Here is a 22,583-nt window from a genome sequence, read left to right as displayed (position 1 = left end):
GTGACCTGCAAGGTTTCTAGTTCAAATCCCATTTGCAACTTTTGTTTTCCAGCCTTACCCAACATTCTTAACTAATTACATTTCTAATCTACAAACTTTTTCAGTTGAACAGCTTTAAACATGTGGGGAAATGTAAGTGGTACCCTCCCCTTTCTTGGTACAGTGGAATAGGCATTAGGCTAGGGACTGGAAGGTCACAGGTTCTAATCTTGTGGATGCCCTTGTTAAAAAAAAAAGGCATATTTAAAGCCCTTGCATTAAGATGTGGTTTTCATGATCTGATCAAGACGATACAATCACTATCTGTTCTATTGAAATGCATTCCTGCGTTTGGCCTTAGTCATGCATGTTCCATAACAGTAACTTTCACATCTGTGCTTAGCTGCTTCCATTCCCTCCTTGTACTGATAATGGCTTGACATGACAGAATATCAGTTTTGGCCTTTATTTTAACAACCAAGTTAGTGTGCTGTTCTTACATATGCGTACAACTGCAGTCATGTTCATGAAACAATTGGTATGGAGACAATCACTAAAAAAAAGTTTAGCATAATATGTCTGGTTATGGAAAATATTTAGCACAGAGACAAATGCTTTGAGGTGGTGGCCCTCAAACACAAAACATTTTTTTTATTTTTTTTATTAAAATATTAAACCAAAGTACTCAAGGTTTTCATGGTGTATTTACATTAATCGAAAGACACACCTTGGTTTGGAAGCAATGCATCATGGGGTATGTCAAGCCGAGATTGACGGGAGATTTTGTTCTGGTTTCTAGCCACACAGTTTATCATCAGTGTATAAGTACACTCAAAGTACTTGTGCCTTTTTAGATTATAATTTATTTATATGTTGAATAACAGAGTGGTTATCAATGCTAAGAGGCAAAGAGACGTTTGACCCCATATTGAAGTCAAAATATATAAAAGGCATAAGGGGACAAACACAATACTTATAAAAGATAAAAGTTCCAATCTTTTCAAATATATACTGACCAAATATATAAAACACTGATTAAAATATATAATCTGTAATTAAAAGATAACATAAGGCCCACAAAATAAATAAACAATAAATAAATAAATAATATAAATACAAAACAAAAGTTGATAAATTTCAGATTGGGCCATCATTAGAAACTGTATAATTTAGGGGCAAAAAAAGCCTTCATACCATAATGTCATGCTAATGCTGGCAACAATCAGATTGGAGTTAGACTAGATTGTTTTGATGAAATTACCTTTCGGAAACACAATCTTAATGGTTTGGTTATGAAGCCCCAAAAGGGATCATGTTGTAAAGAAAACGTGTCTAGTTACCTATTCATTCTAGTGACAAAATATTGGTGACAGTCTTCAACAGGCCATGACTTCTCATTCAACCATATTTCATGTGGTTCATGTAGCATGACTCCTGAATGTATCCTTGGGATATAACATAAATATTATATAATAAAATAGGCTAATGTTGATAATATTACACAGATAACTTTACATACTAACACAAAGTCAGACGGCTGAAAACAAATATGCACTGTATGAACACAAAGGAACACTTTGGATAATGTAATATTTTACATGACTGTTTGGAAGGACAAAAAAGCAGAAGTTGACTAATGTACTAAAACAGAGTTGAAACAAATGAAAAGCCTCTCGATATCTACCTTATTTCAAAATGGTTCTTTATCTTTGATCCCCACAATGCATTACTTAGGAACCCACGGATGTGTTGTTGAAAGACTGAACACGTGAGCCATATATTCAATCATTCATTCAGTACATATCTCCACAATCGTTCATTTGGTACATATCTCCACAATTTGGACTTGCAAATCATGACATTGAGAGCAAGAATCTTAGAGTATTGCTTAACCAGAGATGACTAAATACATGAATTACTTCTCATCTGACCAATCTGGCTTTTGAAAATAATTTGTTCCATTATATGGAACGCAACACATAATGGAAAGGACAGATATATAGTGCATTCATTCAATAAATGGGATGAATGTATCACATGTCCCGAGACACTAAATCTAACAGTTTCCCAATTATCTGAAAATAATATCCAATCAACTTTCTTTACTTCATTCATGCTTCTAGTATCAATGTGTTGATACAAGTTCATCAGATTACACGTTCAACATTCTTCCTAGCTGGTTGCCTTGGTAAGCAATGTTCTATTATGATAGCTAACGGTCCAAGAAAAGCATTAAAAAAAACTTCAAATCAAATGTTATTTTACCATTTAAAATCGACCAAAAAAGTGAGTGGGAAAATCTTGAAAACCTGTATAATATTTGGGTGTTGTGTTAGCTTGATAAACACAAAATACTTTGTTGTATGCACCTCTGTTAGTAGGTTAGGACTGCATTACTGTAAATGAGGAGAAAACGACATGCCTTTGAACACATAAGCAATACCACAGATTCAGTATTATACCATTGTATGGAGCTTCAGAAGCTTACAGTGAGTAGTTCATACAGGTAATTATAGTAAATGCATACTATAGTGCTGGTGGATATTTTTGTTTTCAAAGTAGAGTCGACATGTCAACAGGGAGATGAAAGTCCTGAATATATGGGCCAGAGGCATGCAGTTCCAATAAGCACACCAAACGGAAATTAAAAGGCACCATTGATATTTTTTCTATTGAAATACTGCGAACCATTGCTACATACTAGTTTATTCCACTTTCTTTCATGACATGAACACGTACACATTTTTTTATTTATAAAATACTTTATTCACTACTTCGCTAAAATACGTTTTTTAGTTATTTATATATTCTTTTTTTTATTATTTTCCCCGCAAATACTTTAATTTATAGAAAATAAAGGTTTAATAGTGACTTATTTCTTTTTGAATCTGACTGAAGTATTTTTCTAAGCTATATTTTTCATTTTATACAGCAACTGGATCTTGCTTGGAGATGACACTGGATAACCTGGCTTGCAGGTTGTCCTGTGGGGAGAGTCGGAGTGCTAGGTTAGTCCTGCTGCCATCTGCAAGAGGCTCCACACCTGTCGCCATGGGGTTCTGTAAGCTCAGGAAGGGTGTGTCCTCTCCCACACGCTCCTCCTCCTCCTCCTCCATCTCGCTCTCCGTACTGCTACCTAGGTCGTTGGACTCCATTTTGTGGCCCGTTGCGTGGCCATTGGGCTTTGTTCTTTTGGCCCGGCGACCGTTGCTGTTCTTGGCGAGTTTCTTAGGAAGGCTCTGCGGGGGAATGGGCGTTACCGGGGCGGCGGCGCCGACCGCCTCATACTCCTGCGTGGTCTCATAGTCATCGTCCTCAACGATCCTCAGCGGGCTGGGCGGGGGGCTGTGGGCCTCATGGCCGTGGTTGTAGTGGGCAGAGTTCCTCTTAGACTGGTGGTCGGGGCGTGGCGGGGTGGTGAACAGCAGGGGGCGCTCCTCCTCGCCAGAGGGGCTGACGGCCACAGAGGGGACCGAGGCCAGGCTGGACAAGGGGGCCGACATCTCAGAGGGAGGGGAGCCCGGGGTCACGGGAGAGAGCAGCTCCACAGGAGACAGGTGGGTTGGGGTGGTCATCGCTGACACATACCTGACAGGCATAACCAAGAGAGAAGCCTCTATCAATTTGGAACATACAACTGAGAATACACAACTGTATTCACTAGTACACCACACCAGAATCAGTAATAAAGGACCCATTTTGTTAAAATGGCTTTAGCTCCACTAAATTCATGTTGCAGTCTGAGCTCTAGCTCATTACATGGATGCTTTTTAGCTAAATGAAATAAATCCGTAGCAATGGATTTTGTGTCCTATAGGTACGTACAGTCAAATTGTCAAGGCCACATCCGATGAGCGTAGGCTCCTTTAGAGTGCAGTGCAACTCACCGGTCTCAAATACTTTCTTTTTTACTTCTCACCGGATATCTACATGGTCTGGTTCAGGATACACATTCATATAATCCATTTCAAAAATCAGGTGTAGGACTGTATAGGCCTTTCTCCTAGTATGTGTGTGGAGGACAGAGACACTGATCTGAAGAGCACTGGACCATTAGGGTTGTCTCAGTCTGCCCCGGCCAGTCATTAGGGTTAGAGTCGTCTCTGTCTGCCCCAGCCAGTCATTAGGGTTAGAATTAGGGTTGTCTCCATCTACCCTGGCCAGTCATTAGGGTTGTCTGCCCCGGCCAGTCAGGGTTAGAGTTAAGGTTGTCTCCGTCTGCCCCAGCCAGTCATTAGGGTTAGTCGTCGTCTCTGTCTGCCCCGGCCAGTCATTAGGGTTAGAATTAGGGTTGTCTCCGTCTACCCCGGCCAGTTATTAGGGTTGTCTGTGTCTGCCCCAGCCAGTGATTAGGGTTAGTTAAGGTTGTCTCTGTCTGCCCCAGCCAGTCATTAGGGTTAGAGTTGGCTCCATCTGCCCCGGCCAGTCATTAGATTGATGTGCACAGATGGGTCCTCTCAGACTCAGTCGACCTGTGACCTTTGCTGCTCAGAGACAGGTGTGCTACCTGCTGTGGCTCCTGCAGCTCGACTCTGACAACACGGGTACACCTGCGCTCATTAGCAACACATTGATTTACTAATGGGGACTTATGAAGTCGTCATTGTCCATTAGCTTTGATCTAGGAGGGACTGTTTGTGAAGTCCAAATATAGGACAGCTCATAGGAAACCTCTACTAATAAAAAAACACTTTTATTCAGAAGAAAGACCAAGATAACATGGCAATACCACAAATCTTGGATTCAATCTTGGTTTACTGTGTGTTCATAAATAAATGCCATAATTTCTAAAATGCATGCATGTTTTTCTCTAAAAATGATTACCAAGTATAATCGTTAAAATATAACTGATTCTTCAATGGATATCTCTGTACAACTCAGATCACTAAAAGTAGGGCACACCATCATTAATTACAAACCCTCCATTAGGTGTATAGGCTGAAGGGAGGTTGTAGTGTGTAGCGTAACGTAGCGTAGCGTAGCGTAGCGTAGCAACATGAGCATCAGATATCTTTCTCCTACCTCTCACTGTACGGAGAGTCCCTGTAGGAGTCTGGCGTGTCTCCAGAGTTCTTTAGGTAGGCATTCAGGTCTCTGGCGCCACCCGTGGCGTTCAGACGACCCCGGTGGCTGGGTGTGGCTTGCCGGCTGTTCTCTCCCGATGACATCACCAAGACAGAGCGGCTGTCGGAGAGGGCACTCTCGCTGCGGCCGTTACTCCAGCTGAAGAGAGAGAGAGCGAGACAGAGGAGAATGGAGAGGGGAGACAGAAGAGGTGAATTAATTGCTTCTCTTAAATGAGGGTAAAACACTAGCCTCTTCAGACAATGACGTAAGCTGTAAACACTGTGAATCATGTCTATTGCAGAGCAGGGTTCAAATACTACTTGAAATCTTTTTAAATACTTCAGCTGGGCTTGTTTGAGCTTGCCTGGCTTAATAGACCAACGCTTACCCCACCCATCTGACACTTCAGGCAGGCTAGAGCGAAAGCACAAGGTATTTCAATGATTTCAAATAGATTTGAAACCAGGTCAGCTCTAGTCTAACCTTTAGGTAGAGACACTATACTATGGAGGACTATACAGCATCCACTTCTTCATAATGGATCTAGGATCCACAAGACACTTTGACCTGCACATTGCTCTTTGCTCTACAAGTTCTCTGGAAACCTCATAAATTCTCCCTGAACCTCGGTTGTCCCATTATAGCTAATGATGCACTACAATACATTGTCCCCTGCCGTTTTGTTTGTGCAGTCTGAGATCACAGAACTGCAGGCCCTGGATTCATAAAGTGTCTCAGAGTTCTGATCTAGGATCAGTTATTCCTTTTAAATCATAATGAATAAGGGGCGGAAGCCGTGGGACCTGATCCTAGATCAGCACTCCTACTCTGAAACGCTTTGTGAATACGGGCCCTGGTCTCTGTTGAATCCAGTGACTATCACTGAGTGAGCGAGGTGATTCACAGGCAATAGTGTAACAGGATGGGTGATCATCGTATCGACCGTCGACTGATCACAACGTGAATTAATAGCTTTTCAAAACTCCCGACATAAACAGAGGGAAAGAGGAAAAGCGGAGGTGGCTGGGGGGGGGGGGAAACAAAAGGGTCTCCGACTAAGATAGCGTAGAGGGCCCAGCGGTAATCTGTTCTGACAGTTGTGACACATTGGAGGAGATAAATAGGACTTTATCTTAGGCACATTATTATTACAGTATCTTCTTAGAGCCAGTGCTATAGCTCATCCCTTTCTAAAAGTGGATGACTTTTACAGATGGAAGGAGAGGAGGAAGGAGAATATAGGGTTACCTTTGACTGGAGGTGTGGGTGACCGTTGTGGACTGATGTGCAGATGATGTGTACTGGTTCGTGGAAAAGGACGTTTCCGTTTCCTTCTCGATTACATGCTGCGCAGGCAATGCATTTTTAGACACAAATTGCTATAAGGGAAAACAATGAAATCAAGCGTCAATAATATGAAATCCCATCATGCATGCTTATATGAACTGTGCAGATACTGTAGCCAACAAATGTACAGTGCATTCGGAAAGTATTCAGACCCCTTGACTTTTTCCACACTTTGTTATGTTACAGCCTTATTCTAAAATTGATTCAATAAATTGTTTTCCTCAATCTACACACAATACCCCATAATGACAAAGTGAAAACTGGTTTTTCGAAATGTTAGCACATTTATTAAAAATTAAAAACAGAAATACCTTATTTACATAAGTATTCAGACCCTTTTGTATCAGACTCGAAATTGAGCTCAGGTCCATCTTGTTTCTATTGATCATCATTGAGCTGTTTCTACAACTTGGAGTCCACCTGTGGTAAATTCAATTGATTGGACATGATTTGGAAAGGCACACACCTGTCTATATAAGGTCCCACAGTTGACAGTGCATGTCAGAGTAAAAACCAAGCCATGAGGTCGAAGGAATTGTCCGTAGAGCTCAGAGACAGGATTGTGTCGAGGAACAGATCTGGGGAAGTGTACCAAAAAACTATGCAGCATTGAAGGTCCCCAAGAACACAGTGGCCTCCATTATTCTTAAATGGAAGAAGTTTGGAACCACCAAGACTCTTCCTAGAGCTGGCCGCCCGGCCAAACTGAGCAATCGGGGGAGAAGGGCCTAGGTCAGGGAGGTGACCAAGAACCCGATGGTCACTCTGACAGAGCTCCAGAGTTCCTCTGTGGAGATGGGAGAATCTTTCAGAAGGACAACCATCTCTGCAGCACTCCAACAATCAGGCCTTTATGGTAGAGTGGCCAGATGGAAGCCACTCCTCAGTAAAAGGCACATGACAGCACGCTTGGAGTTTGACAAAAGGCACCTAAATGACTCTCAGACCATGAGAAACAAGATTCTCTGGTCTGATGAAAGCAAGATTGAACTCTTTGGCCTGAATGCCAAGCGTCACATCTGGAGGAAATCTGGCACCATCCCTACGGTGAAGCATGGTGGCAGCGTCATGCTGAGGGGATGTTTTTCAGGGGCATGGACTGGGAGACTAGTCAGGTTCGAGGGAAAGATGAACGGAGCAAAGTACAGAGTGATCCTTGATGAAGACCTGCTCCAGAGCACTCAGGACCTCAGACTGGGGCGAAGGTTCACCTTCCAACAGGACAACAACCCTAAGCACACAGCCAAGACAATGCAGTCTCTGAATGTCCTTGAGTGCCCCAGCCAGAGTCCGGACTTGAACCTGATCGAACATCTCTGGAGAGACCTGAAAATAGCTGTGCAGCGACGCTCCCCATCCAACCTGATAGAGCTTGAGAGGATCTGCAGAGAAGAATGGGAGAAACTCCCCAAATACAGGTGTGCCAAGCTTGTAGCGTCATACCCAAGAAGACTGGAGGCTGTAATAGCTGCCAAAGGTACTTCAACAAAGTGCTGAGTAAAGGGTCTGAATACTTATGTAAATGCGATATTTCCGTTTTTTTTTTAAAATACATTTGCAAACATGTCAAAAAAACTGTTTTTGCTTTGTCATTATGGGGTATTGTGTGTAGATTGATTAGGAAAAACAAACAATTCAATCCATTTTAGAATAAGGCTGTAACGTAACAAAATGTGGAAAAAGTTAAGGGGTCTGAATACTTTCCAAATGCACTGTATGTATTGGAAAGTAAGCGTGAGAGGTTACTCTAGCGTAGTTCCCATTGTTAGAACTAATAGCTATGTGACTGACTTACATTGACAAGCTGGACGTTTTCAAGGGGAGTGTTATTAATCTGAGGGCCATTGGCCATACTGGCCCTGGTGTTTCTCTCATTTCGTAGGCTCTGCCTCAGACGATCATGGAGCTTTTTCCTCTGCTTTCTGTGCACGGAAAGACAAACTGCATCGTGAGACTGACCAGTCATATTGCCAATAACAAAAACAGAAGGATGACAGATTTTTGTCTGTTGACAGAGGTTGTGATTGACAATAAAATGATTAAAATGCTCAAATCTCTAGGCTATTATCTCAGGGAAGCTTCAAAATACGTATTAAGGACAAGGATACGTAATAGCAAATACTGATTGAGTTTAGCGTAAAAATTTTACTTGAATTACTTTGTTTTGCAGTAGGCAACCACACACATGATTCCAACCACTAGGAGTGCAATGCAGATTCCTGTTATTGTTAATACACGTTTCTGATACAGCTCCTCTGCTTCTGAAAAAGAGGACAATGCATTCTTAAAACTCCACAACATGCAGACCTATAATGTGACATACAAACCAAACCCAAGGGAGACGAACAAACGTGTTTTAGGTTATATATTAAGGTTATACATTCACAGAAACAAACAAACCCGGGGCACGTTCAGCAGTACGCAATGTTTTGGAACGTTCAGATAGAAATATGTTTTGTAGAACAAACTACAATGCCTCTCATGTAGAATAAAGAATCACGTTGGCTCTATTCATGGCATTTCTATCTGCAATGTCCACCAACGTTGGTGTACTGAATGTGGCCCAGATGTGACATTGTATTAGTGGGCGTTGGTTGAAAACCGAGACGGTGGAAATCTAATATATTGATCTGAGGAGGCAGTTCTGTTGAGTCTGAGTCCAGTCGGAATGCGAGGAAGTGTTAGTTCAAGGTCGGGCTCAGTAATCATGACTAGGCAAACCACAGAAAATGCATTCTCCGCAATGTATTCTAACCAGCCCACATGTTACTAATACAACAGATGCATATATAAGATAGTCATTCATCAAGACAGTTAAAATCCCTCCCATGTAAAATGTTAATATGCTAATATTGCAAACAGTGCAGCATTGTTTGTTCACAGGACCCAACGCTTGGAATTATGGAATATTTGCGTTTCAATCTTTTCACAGGTATGAGGTTACAGGTTACCAGATTAGGGGATCAAGTGAAAGTTACACTGAACTAAAATATAAACGCAACATGAAAAGTGTTGGTTCCATGAAACATGCGGAAATAAAAGATCCCAGAAATGTTCCATATGCACAAAAAGCTTATTTATCTAAAATGTTGTGCACACATTTGTTTACATCCCTGTTAGTGAGCATTTCTCCTTTGCCAAGATAATCCATCCACCTGACAGGTGTGGCGTATCAAGAAGCTGATTAAACAGCAGGATCATTAGGCCTCCCGAGTGGCGCAGCGGTCTAAGGCGTCACTACAGACCCGGGTTCGATCCCAGGCTGTGTCACAACCGGCTGTGACCGGGAGTCCCATAGTGCGGCGCACAATTGGCCCAGCATCGTCCGGATTAGGGGAGGGTTTGGCCGGGACAGGGGGGGGGGCCTTTGTTGCAAGTTGTGTTTATATTTCTGTTCAGTATATAGTTATCTGAACTGTTCCATTATCGCACCTAGTTCGTACTCTACTCCTATTTTTAAAGATTGGTCGGTTCGCCAACGTATTAGGTGTCCTGTGAACAAAGGATGCTACAAACAATCAGTCTTTTAAATGAAAAACAATCATTTGTCAATTGTTCAGAGTTAGCATCAACATCATTTAAAAAAGACACACAGCAAAAACTGCCATCACTGATGAGACAAGGAGAGGAACCATGAGATGACAAGAGCACAAAGGGGACACAGCTGGGGGACGGACACATACATACATCCACATGGTACAGTAGGAAATAGGAAGACCGGAAGGAAGGAGATGAAATGAAATGGTAGCAAGGGAGGACGCCGTCAGTGTATTTGACATGACATGCTAAACACTGGGTGGAACAGAGGAGGGGTTAGGGTAAAGGCAAAAGCAAGAGCTGAAGGGATCTGATCATACAGAATAACCACACTGCAGCCTCTATGGGCACCTGGTTTATATCATGTGTGAGAGAGATACAGTGTACTGTAGCTCAGACGCTTGTATGAGTAATGTGAGTTTATGGTGGTCATTGTAGGACTTAATTTGCGTGGTGGTGATTTTAGGACCTACTTGTGTGCGGGTTAATTTGACTATACGCTATCACATTGAGGTTTTCCCAAAAAAGTATAATTGAAGGTGTCATTAGCATATTTGAGCTACATTTTCAATGTGTACGTGTGTTTATTATTCTGTAACAAATATGGTATGTTATGCCTGTATGATCCCTTCATTGGCACAAGAAAACTGTCTGGAGTTGAGGGGAGGTGGGGGGGGGGGGCAGGCTCAAGCTTCTAATCCTACATTTGCAAACTAAGGAGGAAGGAACGATCCATACCCATAAATTCAATCCCAAGATGTTCTGCCAATGCAGAACGGTCACAAAAAGAAAAGAGAAGAGGTATTTTTCAGATGAGGTGTTATTCAGAACTATATTGCTCATCAAATGGCTAATCAGTGTTTCTACAGAGAATGGAATGTGGAGATCAAACTGGTGTATGATGTATAATAACCAACTCTTTCACCATGTAGAATAATTCTATAATCATTTTAGAGGAAACGTACAGTATGATCATCATTGATGTAAATGTAATGTTATAGAAGAATCCAGAAACTATTTGGGGGGTGATTTTCACTTGGTAATTTTTCACTTGAACTTTGTTAATGTTTTATCGCTGCCCTGACACTCCAGAACGAGCCTAAGGAAGTCAATCGCTGGTGGGGTAAGTTTGTCAAAACCAAGTGGAAATCGCCCAAAAAAAGTGTCTGGACACTTCTATAAAATACCATTTACATAAAAAAATTGATTTCGTTTAATAAACAGTGAACTTGTCCTTTATGGAGAAAAGGCTTAATTGTACAGTACTTCTATTTAAAATATCTTATTTGTGATTATCCATTCTATTAGACTCTTATAGGTCACTAAGTTTTACGATGATTTTACCACAACTACGAAAAGTGATCAAAAACCAAAATCCATTGAATACGAGTTCATCAAAAATGCATTAAAATGTATCCATCTGCTAATCGCTAAGGTGAGAGGTACTTTCTCAGTACAGTGGCATGCGCATGCAAAAATCTCTTTGCTTGCATTATCAATGGTAATGTCACTACACGTCAATTAGGCAGGTTTAGGGGCACTAGTTAGGGTACTTGTCGTTCACCGGTAAACACTACCTCATGCTGTGTGAGGACCATGCACTGTTTCCATTCCCAATAGACATGAATGCAGATCTACAAAGTCAATATTGCAGTCGTACCAAATTCTCATTTGTCATTACTCAGATCAACAGCCATGCCTGTTAAATATGTTTTGAGGAATAAACAAAAAAAAGAAAATTGTAAACGTAATACTACATAACATATCCTAGTGACTAACATCAAATGCAACACTTTGGTATAGAAAGGAGCAGAGCTAGCTTTCAACTGTTTAACTGGACAGTGGCTCAACAGGAGGAGAAGCCATGGTTAAAATGGTTGTGCCTTTAGCTAGCTTTATCCACTGACTTGAACACCCTTGATGTAAAGGACGAGGATCTATTATTAGTTGTTATGGTTTACAAACTACACCCAATATCACTGTTACTGTGACATACTTCACTGTTACTGTGACATACTTCACTGTTACTGTGACATACTTCACTGTTACTGTGACTTACTTCACTGTTACTGTGACTTACTTCACTGTTACTGTGACTTACTTCACTGTTACTGTGACGTACTTCACTGTTACTGTGACGTACTTCACTGTTACTGTGACATACTTCACTGTTACTGTGACATACTTCACTGTTACTGTGACATACTTCAATGTTACTGTGACATACTTCACTGCGACATACTTCACTGTTACTGTGACTTACTTCACTGTTACTGTGACATACTTCACTGTTACTGTGACATACTTCACTGTGACATACTTCACTGTTACTGTGACATACTTCACTGTTACTGTGACTTACTTCACTGTTACTATGACATACTTCACTGTTACTGTGACATACTTCACTGTTACTGTGACATACTTCCTGTGACATACTTCACTGTTACTGTGACATACTTCACTGTTACTGTGACATACTTCACTGTTACTGTGACATACTTCCTGTGACATACTTCACTGTTACTGTGACATACTTCACTGTTACTGTGACATACTTCACTGTTACTGTGACATACTTCACTGTTACATACTTCACTGTTACTGTGACATACTTCCTGTGACATACTTCCTATTCTTTCTTTGACAATTGGCTACAATTATCTTAACATACCGTTATTTTGGTTAATAGCGGTGTTATCGAAGGAGCTACAATTTCATTATAAACTTGTGTATAAACTGATAAACTGACGTAGTATAGGAAGATAATGCATATTTATTATTGAGTAATTCTGACATATTCAAAGGTCTTGTTTGTCTTTAAAAATGATGCAAAACATGAACAACGTGATGACTGGTCTGCATGTGAGCAGCGTCCCTTCTTGTCATGTTGGCTCTATTGATTGTGTTTGACTTGTGAACCTCCAGCTTAGATACGCCAAGGCACCTTTCATATGACTGGCCCAGTATCACTGCTCTGAAAAATTAATTACAGTTCTGCCGATACTTCACTTTAGCCTGGGTTATAAATGGGATTAGATATAGTTGCATTATGCTTATGTGACAAAACATGGTCATATTAGGCTAAATATTGTCATAATAATCAGGCAGTAGGTTACAAGTATGTTCCGTGGTAACCTACGCATGTTCTTTACTTAAACATTGTGAGTGACAACAATAACAACCACTATGTTTTCAATTCAATTAATCATTTCGTTGTTTACCAACATCAAAGTCCTGCTTTCACCATAGTATGACCGCTGACTGAGTTGCATAGGGTCTGTAACTTTCCCTGTAAGGTCATGGGGTAACCGTCACTCCTCAGGAGAGTACAGAGTTCTATTAATATCAACAACACCCTCAACTACTCTCGCTGGGTCAATCAAGGACTAGTCAAATACGAGGCAAAAGACTCTTCCCCAAAGACTACTCTAAACAGACCTTAACTGGGGGCCACAAATGCCTCCATTTTCAGTAGCGTGCCCCCGTCCCACAGCAGACCTTGTCAGGAGGCGAGGGGTAAATAAATAATAGCGGTCTCAGCTCGTCTGAACTGCTGACGAGGCCATCTTCACATCTGTCCTCTCCGACCTCGGCTGCCTTCCCACAGCGAACGTTTAAAAAAAAAACACGGACTGTTTTGGCAACAGCCATAAGGAGACATTAAAGTATTAATGTTAAATATTATATTAAAGCCCCCGCCCACACATTTGGAGAATACTTCCTGATCGTCAAGGATAGAGCTTCCTTTCTCGGCTTATACTACACACCCAGCATCCCTCCTCTTCCTCTGCAGCAATAAGGGTCTCCTGTTGCATTGCTGGCAGCGTGCCACGCCTGTAGCTGCAGACAGGCCGTTTGTCCCTGGCTAGATAAAACCCACCGACTGGGAAGAGCTGGAGGAGTGGGCTACAACGATGAAACCAACAGATAGCGACAGCAGCATTCTTTTAATTAGCTCCTCCAATACGCTAGCTGATATCTCAGGGAGACCCAAAATATCTCCCTCTGTTCCTCCACGCTCCGAGTTAAAATTACATCTCAATGGGCAGATCTTTTTCGTTCCGCCTCGGAGATGAAAGCATGGTTGTTTGCTGTTTTGCCAGGTAACCTATGGTAATTGAGGTAACTGGACTGTAAGGTGAGTGGGTGAGTCAGAGTGATAAAGTGCACTGGGGCCCAGTTCCTGGGAAGCTGCCATTCATCTCCCTCTTGGCCTCTCCATGACATCAAAGAGGTCTCTTTAACAGGGTCTGTTCTGTTCTTTACAGTGCCTCCATAATCCACAATGACCCCCACACACCTCCCATAAGTGTTATTGCTCTTCAGGGAAGAAAATATATTGCCGTGTTAAAGATCAACTCAAACTTGAGATCTTATTTAGGTTGGTCCCTGTCACAGGTGGTGAGTATCAATACAGAACTGTTTTAGTATTGCAAACTCCACTACTGTCCCCTGCCTCATATTTGAAGGTCCCAGTTTGGAAAGTTGAATATACAGTTTGAGTTTCACTTTCTTTCTGCTATTATTGTGAGTGACATAACGAACACAACATCAGTTAACTATAACGCTTCAAACTGTTTCAAATTACATCCAAGTCAACAAAACAAGGCAAAAACCTCTTAACATGCAGGTAATGGGATACATACAACGTAATAAAAACACAAACACCTAAAAGTCTGTCTAAAGAACCTGAGAGGAAAATGAAGCAACAGGAAGTAGCGCTGATTGAGCATGCTCCAATCAAAAGCACAGACAGGAAGAGGAGATAGACGTACTGTAGAAACTGGCCATTACGTAGTTTTGGCAGCGATCACCAGTAAATTCATTTGGACACCTGAGAGGGAAACAAAAGAATGACAGACAGAAGAGAAGAGAAGAAGAGAAGATGAGTTTACACCAGATCTACCGAAGACCCACGCGCATCGCTGGTGTTGTCAAGAGGACCGATATGTCCCGCAAACATCGCCATCAGTCATGTTTGCGAAAACATATGTACTTGAGAGAAAAGCCCCAATCAATGTCTTGTTCAACAGGCCTCGAATTTCAGCAAATGTTTAGCTCATGCATTCTGATTCCAGGGAGATTGAATGAATTAGAATTAGCTGTGGACACAATGCCCGGATATTTCGATCTATTTAGAAAGGCGTCAGCACACAAGCAGATGAGAATTTGAGTCAGGATGAGTGTGTGTGTGTGTCTATTAGTAATCTGGAGGCCTCTCCACTCCACACACACACCTGTCCAAAACGAATCATTGGGACGGATGGATTGGCTGTCTGGCTCTGGGAGGGACAGTGATTGGAACTTTGGAACAGGGATGAAACACCAGAGATGACACGTGTGGCTGGGTTCACTTGAATGCACATACGTTTTGTGTTTATGACTCTCACAGGCACAGTGGCTTGACATCGATTCCCAGTGTATCCCGTTATGCACCTGGGGGGCAGAGAGGGAGTGAGACGCACAACACAGCACTGACACAGTACACAGATGTAACATGTAACACACACAAAAACAATGCATGGAATCCAACAGTTCCCATCCAGCACTTCCATTGACTTACCTTTTCATATTTCGTCTACTTTCGCCTATACATTTAAACGTTGGTCATTTAGCAGACGCTCTTATCCAGAGCCACTAACAGGAACAATTACGGTCAAGGGCCTTGCTCAAGTGCACAGACAGATTTTTCTCCTAGTCGCCTCTGGGTTTGGAACCAGTGAACTTTCGGTTACTGGCCCAACGCTCTTAACCGCTAGGCTACCTGCCGCCCCCCAATATAGAGTGCAAAACGCTACAAAACATAGTAGCTATGGCACTTTAGTGTCTCAGATTCACCCTTTGGTGTTAGGTTAGATGACTAAGACACCAATGAGAGTAAACCACTACAGAGCAGAGGTATCAATAAGATACCTCACTGTGTAACGTCTACCAGTCTACCAAGTGGTGGCACATGAACAAATTAAGCCTTTCAATACAATCACTAGAGACTTTGCTAATTTTGTGTAACATCCTGTCCAATGCTCAGTTTGTGTACTGCAGCAGGCATTAAAGTGTGGTTTTTGGGGGGGCGAACACTGGTCGATCCTGACCGGAGGCTTTTCAGCTGGCCATCTGGTGACTGATGACAGAGCAGGAGGCTGCGTAAAGCCCTGCTAAAGAAGAGATTGTGGCGTGAGATGCAGAGAGAGAGGGACTCCAACAAGCCAGTCCAGCTGTGCCTCAGTTCTTACAGGGTCTCAGCAGCTGGCTGCTGGGCAAGCCCTTTCTCTCAGAAACACAGACGGAGAGAGACAGAGAGAGAGACAGAGACAGAGAGACAGACAGAGAGAGAGAGAGAGAAAGAGAGACAGACGGAGAGAGAGAGAGAGACAGAGAGAGAGAGAGAGAGAGAGACAGAGAGACAGACAGAAAGACAGAGAGAAAGAGAGAGAGAGACAGAGAGAGAGATTAAAATCTCTCTGAATATTGTGTGGCATGTCTCCCAAAGGCACTTGAATGGGACTCCTGAATGAGCAGCAAGATAATCAGTCTCCCCGGTGGAAATCTATACTGAACAAAAATATAAACGCAACATGTAAAGTGTTGGTCCCATGTTTCATGAGTTGAAATACAATATCCCAGAAATGTTCCATATGCACAAAACGCTTATATCTCTCAAATTCTGTGCACATATTTGTTTACATCCCTGTTAGTGATCATTTCTCCTTTGCCAAGATAATCTATCTACCTGACAGGTGTGGCATATCAAGAAGTTGATTAAACAGGGTGATCATTATACAGGTGCACCTTGTGCTGGGGACAATAAAAGGCCACTCTAAAATGTGCAGTTTTGTCACACAACACAATGCCACAGATGTCTCCAGTTTTGAGGGAGCGTGCAATTGGCATGCTGACTGCAGGAATGTCCACCAGAGCTGTTGCCAGAGAATCGAATGATCATTTCTCTACCATAAACTGCCTCCAACGTCATTTTAGAGAATTTGGCAGTACGTCCAACAGGCCTCACAACCGCAGACCACGTGTAACCACGTGTAACCACGCCAGCCCAGGACCTCCACATCCGGCTTCTTCACCTGCAGGATCGTCTGAGACCAGCCACCCGGACAGCTGATGAAACTGAGGAGTATTTCTGTCAGTAATGAAGCCCTTTTGTGGGTAAAAACTCATTCTGATTGGCTGGGCCTGGCTCCCCAGTGGGTGGGCCTATGCCCTCCCAGGCCCACCCATGGCTGCGCCCCTGCCCAGTCATTTAATATCCATATATTAGGGTCTAATGAATTTATTTCAATTGACTGATTTCCTTATATGAACTGTAACTCAGTAAAATCGTTGAAATTGTCGCATGTTACGTTTATATTTTTGTTCAGTATAGTTCGATAATGTTATGGGAGATTTTGACAAGGCCAGCCCATGACAACGGCATCATGAGGATGTTATTGGAATTGAATGCTGTTTCAAAAAAGACCATGGTTAAAGACACATTCATATTGGCTATTTCTATATAATTTGCTATAAATAATGGAGGAGGGGATTAGGATGCAGAGCGCTGCTTCCATGATGTTCTGACCCTTCCACGCTGTGTGCCTGTTAGAGAATCCCTACTCCGACTGTTCAGGCTTCAGCGAATTGGGCTCCCCGGGGACCCCTGGCAGACAGGTTATTTCCGCAGATAGAGTTATTTCTAAGGATCCATAACGTCCGAAAAGGAGGAAAGACAGACAGGTTTTTTCCTCCCCTTCCCTCCAGTGGCAGCGTTCTGCATGGCTTACTGAAAGGAAACAAAAGCCGTTGGAGACAGCAGCATTTTTTTTGTGCTTAGTCACTGAAGTATTTAAGAGGAAACTCAATCTGGTGGTGGATGGTAAGAGTCTTTCTTAAGTATTGGATGGCCCAGAGCCAAAGTGTATCCTTGGCAATGTCAAGCCTTGTGTCAGGCACTTAGAGAGAGGAGCTGCAGTGATATTTCCCTTGTCATGCATTTGCTGCTGTAAGGGAAGTGATAAAACCATGAGGTGTAACGAGTAGGGCCACAGTTGAAAGACAGTATGCAGCATCACCATCTCAGCATGTCTTTTGAAAACTACTGGATGTTCTAACCATAAATGTAAAGACGTAAAATACAAATTGGGAGATGCTGTTGATAAAAATGGTCATGCAGAGTGGACAACCTCTGAGCGTTCTTAAGGGGCCACCCACTTTGCTAGAAGTGACGTCAGACCAGTGTACTTCAATGCCTTCGTGTTCAATTTGTCAATTTGTATGGATAATACATGATTTTACCTCAGATAGATTTCATATGAATGACGATGATGGAGAATGTGGACAGGACTGCAGAGAGGTGGTTCTCTTGTAAAAAAAAAAACGAATGTCTGCGATGTATGCCGTTGCCTCTCATACCGAGCGTGTAAAGTGCATGGCACAAGGCCAACTTTTGCTGCTCGGGATGATTCAAGGGCCTTGAGCTGAGCTCTGTTGAGGCCACCAAGCTCTCGGAGACTGTCAGTCTGATGCTGAAGCCACAGGGGGGTAGTCTTCTAGCACTGAGAAAGCTGCTTTGATCTCTCGTCGGCTCTATCGCTCAGATCAGGGCTGAACTACACCCTTGACAACAAGAGCGCTATGCTGGAGAATAAATCAATGTTCTGCTGTAAGGACACGGTTGAAGCTGACAGAAGCATAATGTCAGCACAGGTCATGTTCAGTAAGGCACTCGAAGGAAAACGTTTCAAAACGTCTCGTAACAGAAAACTGAAATGAGTGTATCTTATTGGACAAGTACAAGTAGTCCCTCGCGGTTTTAGTCAGTTTTGTTCCGTTTGATGCCTGATGAACATGACCCAGGTCTAAGCGCTCGGGTTCCAATGAGAACAAGAAAATGGAGAAGAAGAAGATGGAAAGAAAAATCTCATAAATACAACATAGCTTCCGAACTGGAGCGTGGCGATTGGGCGATGACAGGAGCCGACATTAATCATGTACACATGCAGAGTAGTCTGTGGATCGTCCCAGGACCTCCACCTGTTCCGCTCGCTCAGCTCTCGGCGTCGCTCAGCTCTCGGCGACGCTCAGCCCAGCTAGCGTCACGCAAAGCATGACATCCATCCAGCTATCCCTACAGCCGCCCAAAAAGCCCCATCAAAGCGCAGAGGCCTTCAGTACATCTGTACACCGATGCCTCGTGTACGCCTCTGTTAATCTCTGCTCAGGTCTTTGTTTAATGATTGACCCCAAAACTAGTGCTGAGCGATTAACCAAATATTTAGATGTTTTTTCTGGTTATTAAACAACTAATTGACCGACGTCGGTTTAATTACTTGAATTCCATTTAGTACGTTATTTTGGGGAACTTAATGCGCCGTTTCTCTAGAGAGAAATCAAATCATTCACGAGAGAAATTAAGTAAAGAACTGCTTGACAAGGGCTTCCCGAGTGGCGAAGTGGTCTAAGGCACTGCATCACGGTGCTTGAGGCGTCACTACAGACCCGGGTTCGATCCCAGGCTGTGTCACAGCCGGCCGTGACAGGGAGACCCATGGCCCAGCGTCGTCCAGGTTAGGGGAGGGTTTGGCCGGCAGGGATTTCCTTGTCCCATAGAGACTACTTGAGGCAGGCCGGGCGCCTGCAAGCTGACTTTGGTCGCCAGCTGGACAGTGTTTCCTCCGACACATTGGTGTGGCTGGCTTCCGGGTTAGGCGAGCAGTGTGTCAAGAAGCAGTGCGGCTTGGCAGGGTCGTGTTTCGGAGGACGCATGGCTCTCGACCTTAGCCTCTCCCGAGTCCATAGGGGAGTTGCAGCGATGGGACAAGACTGTAACTACCAATTGGATATCACGAAAATGGGGTAAAAATCTCAAAAAATGGGGAAAACACTCAAAAATATAAATATGAGGGACCATAAACCATTGCACCTGAGGGAAGCTCTAAAATAATTTGAATGTCATTATTTAAATGTAAAAAAAAAAATGAAATAGAAAACCTTGATTATTTTTTAAAATAATCTAACCAAAACAACCTTAAAAATCACTAAATCGCTCAGCACCTTCCAAAAAAATTAAGCCGACACCTTGGCTTTGCTGTAAAAAGACCTGCCAACTTTCCTCCGATTTCCCGATGAAGACGAGGCAGTGTTTGATGTTGCCAGGTTCCGTTTCCGCCACAGAGCTGGTACAGCTCTACAATGAAACTTGGCGCCTCAGGGACCTAAATGCCACCACATCTCTGGTGCCTATCATATCATTTTACATTTTAGTCATTTAGCAGACGCTCTTATCCAGAGCGACTTACAGTTAGTGAGTGCATACATTTTCATACTGGCCCCCCGTGGGAAACGAACCCACAACCCTGGCGTTGCAAGCGCCATGCTCTACCAACTGAGCTACAGGGGACCTGTATCAGGCCTAAATGGCACCACATCTCTGGTGCCTATCATATCAGGTATAAATGGGTCTTGACAACACAGCATTCTCACTTCAAAAATAAATATTAAATAGATATGAAATGTTATGCCAGCATCTACCGTACTAAAACAGTATAGTAGCGTTCTGAAGTCGGCACTGGCAAACTTCTAGAATGATCCAACGTGGGAGCACAGTTAAATATAAAGAAGTAGCAGCAATAAGCCATCAGGAATTGTATCAAACATCAAGTCAAACATTGTCAGCATACTATTTATTGTGTGGTGTGGATGCTGTGTTTGACGAATTATGCGGAAGCACAGTCAGTCTGTTTAAATATGAGGAAAAAGCAGCTATAAGCCATCAGAAATTGTATCAGTTAAAACTAAGTCAAAAACAGACAGCACAGTATCCAGTGGGTGGTGTTGGTGGAAATGGTATCGTGTTTCATCATGTTCTACCTGCAGAGGAACTTGGTGCTGCCGGGGGTGACCTCCAGGGTGAAGCAATCCCCTCCGTTCACGCAGTAGTTCTTCTCGCTGTCGCTGCAGGCCGTCATATGGCTGGAGGTCTTTGCTGCAGGGGTGGTGCTGGTGGCAGCTGTAGGAAAATACCAGGGGGTGATTAGCGGGAGAGGAAATGGACCTAGGCATCCTAGTGGAGCCCTGGGGGGTGTTCAGCTGAACACTAGCGCTTAGCACAAAGCCACTATGGTCTCTCTGTGTGCTCGGAGTACCGTGATTTATACCCGTGCCCTTCGTTACAGCGGAATACAAAATGACTGGGAAGATAATGGTAAGAGATATAGTAAATCAAACCTTCGAAACACACGCAGCCAGGATGTGCTTATTGACTACAGCTATAATATATCTGCAAAACACTCTATCACACATACACCTTTATAACAAAGTTGTACATATTAACACAAATCTTTACAAAACACACCTATTTCGGTAGAGTGATCATTTCAACAACTCAAATATGAATGTGCTATTCCAGAGCCCAATAGTGGGAGACAAGTCCCGAAACAATAATGTAAGACATTAAATCCCACTAGCATAAACTTTCTATAAAGTTGAAAAATGCAACAATAAAACAGAGACACTAAAAGCAGTGATAAAACTCCAACATTAATAAGACATCTCTGAATAAAAGCTATCAAGAGAAAAAGCCTACCCCAAGATCGCATGACTTGCTTTCTATCTAATTACTTTAAACCTAATTACATTCACCTATAATTTCCAAAAGTTCAAAATGCATTTCAGAATGGTAATCCTATCTTCAATAAACAAGCATTCAAGTTAGAGCAACCTGAGCTCACCTGTGATGTTTCTGAAAAGTCTCGAAATGTGGAGACTCATTTCTCCTCTTCTGCCCATTGGAGCAGCTCTGACCAGTGCCGTCCCAGTAGATCAATAGGTTGGATTTCTAAGCAGTGTGTCTGCTTGAGGTCTCTAATGCCTCTCCCCACTACCGGTCCTCACCAGGCTGCACTGCTTTAAAGCCCCATAAGCATTTTAAATAAGCACTTTCCTCCCCCCTTACCCTCCGTCTCATCCGGATGTCACTTCTGGCATCGGAAGTCTTTACGCATCGGAAATGCAACAGACGCAACTCCCCGGCCGAAAAGATGTCAGAGCTCAATGACAGGGGGGTGGAATGAGTTCTCGCCTCTCGCGAAACAAATATGCAAAGCGTAATCAAGACACCTGTCAGAGCGAGATTGTGTTTGTGACAAACAGGCATACTTCCTGGCTCTCGTCAGCCTGACGGTGAGTAGGGTTAAAAAAACGTCCCCGTCTCGGGCCGTGAATCACCAGCCGGGCCGTCTCCGTCTCAGAGCCTGTCCAGCACCACAAGGGCGGAAGGAATGTGTCTTCACATACTAATTGTCAGCTTAACGACCACTTTTTCACGCTGGTTAATTCCAGTCAGACGAGGTGAGCATTGTTGCACATCATTTCCTCCTTTTAAAAACCCTCCCCACCCTGACGTGTTTTACTCCCACGTTCCCACCCAATGGTAAGCGGATCGTGACCCGGATGCCAATGTGAACCGTTTAGGGCCCATTGGCGATTCCGTTTGATTCTGGCGTAGTGCCGTTGCCTGTGTCTCCTTCCTGACAGACAATCGAGTTAACTCGTAGATTATTATTGAGACAACGTCATGATTTCATAGGTCACAGACCCCATCAGGTAACCTCTTGTACCGAGAGGCATTACAATTAAATCTCCAGGGGCCATACCGCTGTCTC

The 22,583-nt window shown here is 43.0% G+C and overlaps 1 protein-coding gene across 9 annotated transcripts in view; it reads right to left on the bottom strand.

The window, feature by feature from the left end:
- Window positions 1-431: 431 nt before the first annotated feature.
- nrg1 (neuregulin 1) overlaps window positions 432-22,583 on the bottom strand; it is a 148,333-nt gene continuing 126,181 nt past the window's right edge. For 3 of the 9 annotated variants that reach the window (XM_084159532.1, XM_084159538.1, XM_084159536.1), the window contains exons 4-10: window positions 20,791-20,929; window positions 15,302-15,369; window positions 8,552-8,654; window positions 8,189-8,315; window positions 6,295-6,425; window positions 5,002-5,202; window positions 432-3,567 (exon numbers count right to left, since the gene is read on the bottom strand). In XM_084159532.1, coding sequence (XP_084015658.1) covers window positions 2,904-3,567; window positions 5,002-5,202; window positions 6,295-6,425; window positions 8,189-8,315; window positions 8,552-8,654; window positions 15,302-15,369; window positions 20,791-20,929 — 1,433 coding nt within the window. In that variant the 3' untranslated portion in view covers window positions 432-2,903. Of the gene's footprint in view, window positions 3,568-5,001; window positions 5,203-6,294; window positions 6,426-8,188; window positions 8,316-8,551; window positions 8,655-10,668; window positions 10,693-14,708; window positions 14,768-15,301; window positions 15,370-20,790; window positions 20,930-22,583 lie in introns of those variants that run through there. The other 6 variants (XM_084159534.1, XM_084159537.1, XM_084159540.1 and 3 more) reach the window with 5 other exon arrangements.

Source organism: Coregonus lavaretus (genome assembly GCF_964263955.1).
Source record: "Coregonus lavaretus genome assembly, chromosome: 4".
In the NCBI taxonomy this organism is placed as follows: Eukaryota; Metazoa; Chordata; class Actinopteri; order Salmoniformes; family Salmonidae; genus Coregonus; species Coregonus lavaretus.
Note: the sequence above shows the minus strand (reverse complement) of the source record. Positions and strands in the feature narration are given on the sequence as shown.